General features: G+C 40.8%; 1 protein-coding gene across 1 annotated transcript in view; it reads right to left on the bottom strand.

The window, feature by feature from the left end:
- Window positions 1–12,630, bottom strand: part of TBC1D4 (TBC1 domain family member 4) — a 111,277-nt gene that overhangs the window by 42,162 nt on the left and 56,485 nt on the right. The window contains 1 exon segment of the mRNA XM_014307050.2: window positions 147–755. Within this exon segment, the coding sequence (XP_014162525.2) occupies window positions 147–755 (609 nt within the window).

Raw genomic sequence — 12,630 nt, 5'->3', positions numbered from 1 at the left:
TTTATGAACAGATAGAAAAATATTTATAACAAATCATGAAGCCATACTGGATCCATATTACTTATCTTGCAAAACTTGTCTCAAACTGCACAGGGGAAGAAGATATGGTACAAGAGCAACAGGAAATTGCTCGCCCTAGAACCCACCTGGAACAACATTGTCCTGTTCTTCTCAGAGTCAGAGGGCTGGACGTGACTGGGAGCACTGGCATGTCTCCTGCGGGACTGTGTTTTCAGGTTAGTGTCGTGAACCCTCCTCTGCATCACTGCAGTGACACTGCTGCAGCGGGAGCGGAACTCCTGCTGCTCATCGAAGCCAGAGTCCTCCAAAATCCTCTCTGGAAAGAAGCCACGAGTGCTGGCCAGGTTGGTCAGGTTGGTCTGGCTGCCAATTGTAAACATTGCAGCACGCCCTGCTGTTGGAGGGCTGTTGGGGCTGTCCAGCTCCTCAAAAGGGCTGTCCAGAGGAGAAGCTGGCACATTTTCCTCACACAGGGGCAGGTCCAAACTCGACTCGTTATTGCGCTGCTCGTTTAACAGTTTCAGGCGCTGGCGCTCATGAAGGCTGAATTTCTCTATGCAGTCATCAATCAGTGTGGAGGGAGCTTTCTTGTGAGCCACTGTCACCTTCCCACAGTACAAGACCTCAAATTTTTGAGAGTCATAGAAGGCATCTTCACTGTCCTTACTTGGTTTGGCATCTTCTTTCAATGCTGCTTTAGAGACTTGTCTTATGCTGCTGATGACATCAGGAACCTAAGGGGACAGTGTGAAAGGCCTTTTAGTAACCACAAATGAGACAGCAGAGACAGTGATGCATCAAGCATTTGTTAAGGTAAGTATTTACACAAGCTATTTCTCCAGCAGAGTGCCACAAGATTCTTGGCAAAGAATAGAAAATCAGTAAAATCTAAATTCTCTATGGACAATTTATGTAGTGGAAGCAGAGCAAATAATTTCTAATTTTTTTCCTGGAATGTGTCCCAGTACATAAGGTTTTAAATTACCAGAAGGTCGATTGGCAAATGTTCACATCCTTTTTTTTGTTTGTTTGTTTTTACTGAGACTACCTTCTCTTTCCCATTGTCCTCTGCCCACATTGGCATGTTTTACTGCTGTGTTCTGTAAAGGGTCATCACTGCTCCTTTGCTTTTATTTTGCAGAGACACTTATTCTATTCTTAAGACTTTCGGGAACAGTTTTGTGGACAAGAGACCAGCAATCTCCATCACTTTCAGCTGACAGTTTTGGAATAGAGGTAGCAAGAATATGGACATTTTACTGAAGCACCAAGTATAACTACCTTAGAACTCACTTATTATCAACTATAAAAACCTTGCCTCATCCATCCTATGACAGAATTCACCTTAAGGTCACACTTCCCTGCTGCCTCAGTCATTGTGCCATTAAGCAGCACACACACAATGCCTCTTCTCTGCACAGACCCCTGCTATACCCTGTGGGACCAAACTGCACATCTCCAGAAGAAACTCACAATTTCAGCCCTGTGTCACACAGTCTTTTAAAGACACCTGGTTCTTCCTCCAATTTATCCCAATCACCCTGAGAGGAGTCTGCTTCCACTATCAACATATTTAATATGCGAGCACATTTTTCATTTTGGCTTCACAAAAGAAAACGAGGACTTCTCCAACTCTACTAACTGCAGATCAGAGTGGTAATAGTTGCTCTTTTGACAGCACCTACTCTTCTGAACCGTACCCTCTTTCCCACATGTCCCATTTTCTCTAGAAGTATAATGAATGGCATCACAATACATGCATTGGGGAAGTTACTAGTGACAATGAGATAAAGAGAGAATATCAATCCAATTTTCTTTGCAAGAGAAATGAGTTCTCAACATTCAACTAATCCAATATAATCAATCACCAGTTGTTGTATTCATACAACTTCCCACTACAATATTTTATATTTTTCAAATAATTTTTCTATTAAAAGAAGGTAACCTTAAAGTCACACCTTAAATAATCCATGCTCTCTACAGTATCTCTTTCTCTCAGTCACACGATACCAGCTGAAGCTTGCTACTGAGGCAGCAATCTCATCTACCAACACTTCTGCAAGTCAGAGTGGAAAATTACCTCATCTTAATCCCCATCTCCCATTACACACTCCTCATCCCTTGGGCATTCAACTCAAATCTGCTTCCAGTTCATTTATTGCAAAATGAAGTTCAATTATCCTAAGGTCTGCTGACCTTTTGGCTTGTATCCCTTTAGACGTCACCATCATCTCAGTTTTCAGTGGGGCTAAAAGCCAAGTCTAGATCTGGCACAGATACCAGAGTGGAACTGTTCTTGCCTCATTTTCACTGCCAGGCTGCTTTACCATCACCCAAGGTGCACTTCCTTCCAGCCATGGCAGATCAGCTGGACATGCAAAAATCTTCACCTTGCACTTGCCTGTTTGTACTCCAAGATGCAGCTCTTTTTCCACTGACTGGTCTCTTATTCTCTCTATGTCCTGTGCTTAAAGAAGCTCTAGAGTTTAAATCCCTTAGTTCTCTCTTTTAACAAAATTCACAAACTAGCTTACTTTTAATGAAAATTTCCCTTTTTAGAATCCAGAAGTTTTTACAGGGCAGTTCACATACATTTCTATTCAAAGTACAGTGACAAATGATAATTCTATTAAAAATGCATATAATTTTACACATAACCAACTAGAGTAACCACTGTCAGCTGTTTAATCAACAATTTAATTTTTTATAAAAGTGTACCATCACTTCCACTCCAATAACTGGGTTTTTCCTCCTGCTCATCATCTCTAAGACAAAAAAAATTGGATATACCTAAGTCTTTCTAAAAATACTCAATAGCTTCCTAACAATCCTTCCCCCTCTCTCCCCCACCAGCAAATGTCCAAATAGACTGGGAATAAGACACTACCAATTCTATCCCAACAGTAATACCCATCCATTGCCTCTTCTGTCAGAGATCTCCCTCACAAATGCACAGAGTTTTAAGTAATTGCAATTTTACTTAGAAAAACCCACGACCCTGCCATTTATCACTTTTATTTCCCTCTTTTCCAGATTGCGTATGCTCTTCAGACACTAGTATTTCAGCCACAACTATTATTTCAGTATCTCTGCTCCTTAAAAAGCTTTTGCAATACATAAATTCCTACAGTATTTTCACTCGTGCATAGAGGGATCCTAGCATTAGATCAGGGGTTTCAGCTCATACAGCCCAAACAATCCTTACTCCCTGATTTGTTCAGGTAAACTTTGTTACAGGCTACGTTATTTTTTGGGGTGTTCCCTCATTAGCATGCACTTTCTTCTTTTCAACCTATAGACAGATTAAAATAAAATATCAAAGTGAACATTTTGAGAGAAGTTTAATCTCTGTATATATGAATACTTTTTTCATATACAGATGAAAAGAAAAACAATGTAATGCAATATAGGGATATCACAATTGATCACTAATATCTGTCAGACAGCCCAGAACCAGTTCCAGATGCTTGTTAGCTGTTTCATGGGTACTCTCACTAGCATGGTGTAAAAAACAGCTTCAAGTATAACATTCAAGACAGATACTAACATTGCCAGGCTATTAGTCGTGCACATGAATTTTATTGGTCTTCAGTGTACAGAAGTAACTCTGTGCTGCTGCTGATGTACTCAGCGACTGACAATGCCAGCCTGTGCTGTTAGATCTGACCCTCTTCACTCTCAGAATGACTCTTTCTTACCAAGAACCAAAAGCTACTTCTGAGATGTGCCTAATCAAAGTAGTGTTTTCATGTAAAGATTTGACTTTGAGTAAAAATCCCTAAGTGGAATCAAGTGGAGTCTAAAGACATTTCACATCTGTGTTTTCCTGAAATGCACGATGCAGAAAAAGTTAAATAATTATCAATCATACATCCCAGTATGGCCTTTTACACATTTCTTTGACATATACCATTGGGTTTTGACATTTTGCTTCTCTGTGTATCAAGAAACCCCAGTCAAAAGTTTCACCATTGAAGTTGTGTAACTTTTGGATTTGGATATTAGCTTATTATCTCTTAATGTCAAAATTGCAGGGCAAAGTTAAACAAGATAATAAGCAGAATGGAGCTTGTAAAATACTGAATTACCTGAATGAAAATCCTTAACTACTTTTAGAAATCAGTTTAGGAATATTAAAATGACAGACTCCTGAAACAGTCAAAATTTACTAATGTGTTTCCAAGTTCTAGTATTTCCCTGCAGAAGTCTCATTAAATTAAGCAGCCAGAGGGGAGAAATGGGATTCTTACTCCTGAAACCCAAAGGGCCATTGACAATCTTCCTGGACATCTACTACCAGCTGCTACAGTAGGGCAAAATTAAAAGGTCAAATGAGTTATTGTATAGGTTTTCAGTGTTCACCTGAATATAAAGAAATTAAATCCTTAAAATATTTAAGCAATTGATCTATTTAACATGCTCAGATTTTTTTTTCAAGCCTTGAAGACAGTTACATCAAGAAGAAAGACTGGATGAGACAGGGCTACACAGTGTATTTTCAGGGTGAGAGAAGCACACTTCCAGCCCAAACAAACCCTGTGGTGGGACAATTCAAGAAGACTTAATTGTCCCAGACTTTGCCTCTCCCAAATCCCATAATCTAGGGGCCTATCATCTTTTTCCAAATATTGTTGGACAGAGAAGGAAACGACTATGTTCCAAATGGAGTTGCACGGGGCTTCTCAGTCCAGAAAGACAGGAGCTGATGGTGTAGTGCTGGAACACCAGCTCTCAAATGCAGAAACATAATGTAGGGCATTATTATAGGTTTTATTCATGAAATTTCCCTATACTGCTGAGTAGCAGCATGAATCAGAACAAGGAAATCACCTACTCAAATGTGCTGGAACAGCAAACAAAGCTTTCTCTAATGCAGCAGTGACTTCATGCTTGAACAGCAACAGGCACACTGAACCTTCTCAGGTATTAATAACCTGAAACCAAACAAAATGGATCGGTGAGCTTTCTTCCCCTCCAGGATGTCAAGAGCATCCATGCCTGTCAGGAAGAAACAGCAAATGTGTACTTTAAGACCCTTGAAAAAGTGCTCACAGTAACTCCTCAATCTCTGAACAGAGCCAAGAGAACTCAAGAGCAGAGATCCTTCCTCAGGCCTGTTCCAAACAATGTCCCCAAATGCAAAAGGCCAATAAGACAAGGATGGACAGTGGGTACCATAAGTACAAAACTAAACCTGTGATACTAGTTTGGCTCTTCAGCGTGAGCAACACTACAAAACTTGGTTGAGAAAAAAGAAACCAAAAAACCAAACCCCAATACCAAAACCAACCAAACAAGACTGCGATGTAAGAGGCAAGTAACAAGTGCTCTATAATATCACTGAAGAGACAATATTTTCCTCCAGGGAAATATATTTGATCTACTAAGAGTAATTACAGAAAAAGAAAAAAAACCCCACACTTGGGAACCCAAATGAAACTTTTTATTCAGATCTGAGTAGCCTAAGATTGTATGAACCAGTCTTCACCCAAACAGAGCAGATTTGATACATGGCGACTCAAAAAGGAAAAGTTAGCTGCACTCAAATGAGAACAGATGGCACTGGCCAAGATCTGCATCACCTACAATTACATCCTGATCTGAAATAGGAACATAATAAATAAAACATGACACTGACACAAAATTTATTTACCACAGGCAGTAGAGTTTTGACAGTCGAAACTAATGGCAGCACCAGTTTTAGCCAGATAATCCCCAATCTCCTCTATTTGTACCACACACGTATGATCTTGCTTAGAGACCTTTTGAGCTACTGCAGCACATCATCCATTTGGCCAGGTACTGTAGAATAAGGTGGCAGCACTCAGCTAAGTCCTGCCCTGCAATTCAAGGTCTAGATGTAGCTAAGTCCCTTGTGATAGACCTGCAACAGTGTTAATTCATAAAGGAGAGCAAACACCTTCCTCATGCATGAGTAGCACACCGCACAAAGGGCATGCGATTAGTACTGCCAAGAAATACTCTACTATACATCAAGACACTTCACTGTGTTCTACACAGAATAGTATCTTCATGTTAGAAAGGAACATCACTTTAACTGATATAAGGAATGCAAGGTCCTTCCTCTGACCAAAGCGTAGATTAAAACCAAAGGGAGGACTGCAGAAAAATAATTACCACCAAATTAATCTCATATCATGTAACAGGTTTTGCTAAAATTGATTCCAACTGCCACAACCCTTAAAACCTCAAAAACAGAACTTCAGTTATGTGCATTTATCACCAATACCTTTAAGTTGCAAAATAGAGACTGTTGAGCCTACTAAATCATGCCTGATGCAGCATAACAATAGCACATTTTGTCAGAAGTCTAGAAAGGGCAGAGCATCTCCATTGTAACACTACATGCTTTCTTAAACAGCAGTGACAGAAGCGGAAGCATTAAAACCAAACAAAAAACCAACCCTTTGAATTTACAAGAGCCTCCAGAGAACAACGGTGGATGTCCCCTTTGGCTGGAGGGATAACTTTCAAATGCATCCCTCCATAATTACTGAGCAGTGCTTTCAATTTTAATCCAAACTTAGAACTTGAATGCTATGGATATTGCAAAGAAGAACAAAATTCACTATCTGGATTCCATTATTTCCACAAATGAACAGAATTTCACTGTGCAGAGAAGCTGCAGCTTGTCCTAATTTGTGTCTAACTTCCACATGGAAAACTTCAGTCTGGAATTTATTAACAAAGCAAAGCCCTCTTCATACTGTAAGGCTTATAAACATAAGAGCAACTGTGAAGTACTAATCTAACAAACATGCCTAACAAATGTGGCTACTTAATGACAGCACTTCTAGCAAGGCAATTACTTTCAAGACAAGGAAAAAGCTCAACCCCTCTCACTCCATCACCACGCAAAGTGCAGCGGCAGATCCCTTCTACTGTACAAAGAGACGCGAGTTGAATGAACTTCCCACACACACGACAGGAGCAGTCAGTACCTTCTGGTGGGAGATCCAGCTCAGAAGCAGAGGCATGTCCACGCAGAGCTGTCACCAAACCTCAGTGTCATGAACACCAAGACTCAGGGATAAGATTCCCAGGATAAGAAGGGATCCCCCTCTCACAAAGGGCTGGCAGTGCTGTCACAGCACTTCCTCAGGCTCTTTTCATGATATCACAGCAGAGCCAGAAATCCGTGCAGTAGCCGTTATTCTTCACAAGTCAAGTATTTCCTGACTTGGGGCTGGAAGCATCCGCACTGCTGGATTTGAATAATGCACCCCACTCATCATCAAGCTCTGAACACTTAAAAGCAAACAAAAGAGAAACAGGATACTGCTCAGAAATAAACACCCCACACTTTGCTAATTACTGGGAGTTTGACATCTATCAATAAGAAAGCAATGTGAGAAAAAATTAGGAGCAATTGGAATGAGTCTTCTTTTAGTTAAGTGTTAACTTGCATATCCATGAGATAGGAGAACCCAGTCACAGCAGTGAAACATGAACAGAGACAAAACAAGCTGCATATCATATCCTGCTATGTACCAGGCATTTGTCAAGGAGGCAAAGTTCTTATCTTAAAAAAACCCACAACCAAATGCCAGCCAAAGTGCGGCTATCTGTAACTATTCTTAACTAGAAAGAAGGGTGGGAGAGGGAAGAAGTTGTTTTCCTTTAACTGCTATAAATGTTTTTACTGCCATCCAGTTAGTCCAGCGCTGATCATTCAGACCTATTGTACTTCTAAAACTGCTGCATTCTGCTGCTTTCCACTCTGGTGACAGAGCTCCACTTAACCAGTTTTCACCATTAAAAATGCATCTTTCCAATAAAAAGATAAAAGACCAGCTTGGTGTCATTCAACATATGCAGTCACACAAGCAATTTGCTGACTTTGTTTATGCTAGAGGTATTTAGAAACTAGAACAGAAGAATCTGCCTCCCTCAGCTGACTTACTGCTGAAGGAATACTGATATCTTTGTTTTTACAGAAATAAGGAGGATTTTCAGCCAAAAGAAATGCTATTCCAAAGAGAAAGGACTAACAGCCAAATTACTAAGCATTTCTGTAACTCATCTGCACTTACTGTACAGTCTAAAAATAACAGTTTAGAAAACTCCAAGTCAGGTTCTCAGCAGGCAGTAATAGGCATCTGCCATCAACTCCAATTCATGTCTGGGCCAACACAACACAAGCCCAGTAGCAGAAAGCTGGAACACAGGGGCTGGCAAAGAAAGTTTCAGTGAAAGCAGTTTTTGGAGCTTCAAGCTAGCTGCCATTACTGGCTGCTAGTGCTTTCACATTTCTTCTCTACAGGTTCATGGATTCAGCCTAAGCTTAAAGCATCAGAAAACACATTAAAGGATTAATTGCCTAGAGGAACATTAAAGGATTGCATGGAATAAAGTTTTGCTTTCAGGAGACAGTCTTCCCCCTATTTGCTTGGCCTATATTTTTCCCAGATGACTGGTCAAGACCCAGCTAGGTTTGCTTCTAAAGAGCTGCTATAGAGCAGTGCATGTTTTTTACTCTGACATTCAGCCTCATGCCACATACTCCTGCCAAGGGCAAAGCTGAAGACTACTGCTACTACTACACCACCCTAAAGAGAGATCTTTTTTTAGACAGGTAAGCTAAAATGAAATCAAATTCAGTTTTCAAAATAATTCTTATTCAAGACCAACTCAGGAATTACTTACACTGGTGAGTTTTGATACAGTCAACAAGCAGAAAAAAGTACCAGAGTTGCACAGCATACATTTAGCAAACCATCACAGTAGCTAATTTGCAGCTGGAAACTTGTGGATTATCTAACACATTCTGTGTGCTACACACACAAGGTGCTTCTATGCCAAATATACAAATTTAAGTAAGCAGCATAATGATAGAAGGTGGATCAAGTTATGTAACAGGAAAGAATGTCTAAGAGTTAAAAGATGGTTTAAGATGCCTGAGCAGACAATAGGTGCCTTTCTTCATGCAAGCACTCAACAGTGGTGCTTGGTTGAGAAAAAAAAAAAAAGAAACCAAAAAACCAAACCCCAGTAACCAAAACCAACCAAACAAGACTGCAATGTAAGAGGCAAGTAACAAGTGCTCTATAATGTCACTGAAGAGGCAATATTCTGCCTATCCAAGAACTTCAGGGATGGCAGTGACAGCACAGCATAACAGGAGCAGTGCACACGCAAGGAAGGCTCTGCACCCAGTATTTTCCTCCTATGTTTAGGCCAGTCAGGCTTGATGGTTTTCCACCTTTCAGATACAGCTCAAATTCACTCAGCTTGAGTACTCTGCAACCCACAGAGGTGTCAGTACAGAGGTCTCATGACAATCCTTATGCTCTTGAATATGTAGATTAGTAAAACAATTCATTCACCAGTTTTATACTTTGAGCATATGCAAGTTTGTTTCCATGTTTAGGACACAGTTCCCAGGCAAAGACTTAGCAAAGTACAGCTTGCTTGGAACAGCAGCTCCTCTTAAACTTCTTAACCCAAGTTCTTACAAACTACAAAAGTAAAAATTCAGATATTAGCTAGGACTTTTCTCCTGAAAACTGTGTGTAGCTTAACTTGGCAGTTCTAGTAGGAGGTTTATTAAAGATGTTGTTTTTAAAACTCCATCATGTTTAACACATACCCTATTTTTACAAGGGCTTGCCTGAGAAGATAAGGCTGTCACGTGGACAGTCCCAAACAATTAATGCATTCTCTGCATTCATTTCCTTTTGAGGGGGTGGGAGGGAAAGTTGGAGAGCTCATTGAAGTATTTTGCCCATTTATGGTCACTATCTACTTCTCCAATACAGATCAGAAGATCATGAACTTCATTTTAGCAGATTTAAAGTGGCAATACTGAAATAAATGCTCCATGCACCACGTTTAAGAAGGTGGCAATTCTTTAATTCTGTAGTTTCAGATAGAAGTTCTCAATATTTTTAAATATTAACTAACGTGTTGATTCACTATGAAATGAACACACTTTGGTCAGGTTTTCCCTATCCAAGAGGCCAAGATCAAGATTTCCCTAGCCAAGAGATCAAGATTTCCTACATGGCAGATCATGAAGACCCCTAAAGTGAGCATCATCCCAGATTTGGTTAAAACTTACCATGATACCTGTGGATGACACCACTTTTATAAATCATTCACTACAATAACCACCTTCTTCCACTATCACCGAAGAAGAAGATGGTAAGTGGAGTTCCTTCATTCCCTATTTGATGTTTTTTCACAAACTCTCAACTGCAGTGGGAAGTTTCAGACCACAAACTTTCCTTAAAAAAGGTTCTGCTTACAGAAACTTGGACACCAAGAGCAGTCTCAAGCAGCAGGTGATACTGTGGCAGAGACAAAAGGTGTTACTTCTGGGTTCAAGGCTCCTTTTGTCACAAGAACATTCATTAAAAAACTGTGAAAGACAAATGCACATGGTTCATCAGACAATGTGGACAGAGTATAAAGAAAGCAGCTTGCAACCTAGTAGCATTTCAACAGCTTTGCCATCACTGCCAAGTAATGTTCAATAGTTTTCTAGTACTTTGGAAACACACATCTGTACACGTTCCAGCTTGTCCGCTAATCTCACAGCTCACAAGAGCAGCTGCCTTGTCTTGTGACAGTATCAAATGCCTGAGCAACCAGCAGCACGATTAACTCTTCCCAGATAACAACCAGCAAAGAACCCAAGCATAAACACAGCAAGGAAGGATTTCAAAGCCATACTCATCCAGATGCTGAATTACCAACTGCTTTGAAATGAGGTGCTGGGAGCTTCCATCTAACTAGACTTCCTTCAGCACCAAAGTCTTGAACCACCACTTTGCCTGGGAGTCAGGGGAATAACGAACACCACACCTGAAGGCAAAGTTAGCACAGGACAAAACACTGAATACTGCTCTCCCTGGGAGTCACATTAGTCTAATCTTGTCAATCTCTAACTGCTTAAAATATTAAGATTTCATCAGCTTGTTAGTCGCTGTAAAGAGAATTAAATCATTAGGTAGTTATAGTGTTCAAATGTAAATCCATACAGACACAGCTGGATGGGGAAGTATTTCAAATTTAATAGCTGAAAGTAATTAAATGCATGGTCCTTTTACGTTTTGGCATAGAGAAATTCTAAAAGAGCTACAGATTTACTGTTACTACTAATAAAAAAAAAACAAACAAAAAAACAAAAAACCAAACCAAACCAAACCAAAAACAACTCACAAGACCTAGGGGGAACAGAAAAGAAAATGCTTTCCCAGAAAGTTTTGATATCAAGCAGTCAATAAAGTAAACAGACAGTAAGGACCGTTCAGAGAAACAGCTTTATAAGGCAAGACTCTTGCACCAATAGTGACACACATGAAGCAAGCTAAGGGTGTGATAGAGACCCATGAGACCCATCACATATATTTCCACAAAGTCTGTGAGAGCATTTTGTTTTGGATATGAGTATGGGTTCATACTCATGAAGGGAAAACAGAGCATAGAGGCACTTAATCACTGTGTAAGTAAGAAAGTACAACAGGTATATAGAGTCAAGATGATTAGGAAGGAGTTGTTTCTGAGCTCATCAGGGAGGTTCTACTCATTTTTTAGGCAACATTTTCATATACATCAGTGCAACTTTTGCACTGCTTTACTAATTGCTACTGGTAGATGCTACTTATTTCAATACTGCCAAACTTTATCTTCCGAATTTATTGTGCAGGTATTTCTGCACCAGCAGCTGCACAGCACTGCCTGACAGCATAAACAGTAGGATTTTTGGAATTGGCTTGAGACCACCTAGGTAAGAAGAGCAGCTAGGCTGCATTAAGTAACTGCAGCTAACCTTTTGATAACAATATTCACAAGAAGATTAGCATTGGCATTATGAAGTTCTAGCAACATAGTAACAAATTAATCCAGAAGTTCTAGAATTTCAGTTCATTATTAACGCAGAGCAAAGCCCACACTGCTTCACCTTCCATAGCAGCACCTTCATTTTAGTAGTTCTACTGGGTTCATGTGGCAAGGTTTTGGTAGCAAAGGGGACTGCAGAGGTGACTTCCATGAGAAGCTCCCAGAGTTTCCCCGATGTCCAACAAAGTCAATGCCAGCCATCTCCAGGACAGATCCACCACCCACCATTGCAGTGATGGTGGTAGTCCCTCCAGGATAATGTGTTTGAGGAGAGGAAATATACTGTGCAAAGGCAGCTAGGACAGCACAATGAGAACACATGAAGGGAACAGCTTGCAGACACCAAGGTCAGTGAAGGAGGGACAGGAGCTGATCCAGGTGCCAGAGCTGAGGTTCCCCTGCAGCCCATGGTGCAACCATGGTGAGGCAGATGTGCCCAGGCAGCCCATGGAGATCCATGCTGGAGCAGAGATCCACCTGCAGCCCTTGGAGGATGCTACACTGGAGCAGTGGAAGATCAAAGGAGACTGTGACTCCATGGGAAGCCCAAGCTGCAGCAGGCTCCTGGCAGGGACCTGTGGACCCATAGAGAAGCCAACAGTGAAGACAGTTTGCTGGCAGGAGTCCCACGCTAGAACAGCCTGTTCCTGAAGGACTACACCCTGTGGGAGGGGCCCACGCTGGAGCAGCCAGTTCCTGAAGAAGTGCACCCGTGGGAAAGATCCAGACTGGAGAAGCTGGTAG

This window comes from Geospiza fortis, unplaced genomic scaffold, assembly GCF_000277835.1.
Source record: "Geospiza fortis unplaced genomic scaffold, GeoFor_1.0 scaffold45, whole genome shotgun sequence".
Lineage (NCBI taxonomy): Eukaryota > Metazoa > Chordata > Aves > Passeriformes > Thraupidae > Geospiza > Geospiza fortis.
The sequence above is the reverse complement of the archived record's forward strand: the minus strand, read 5'-3'. Positions and strand labels throughout refer to the sequence as shown.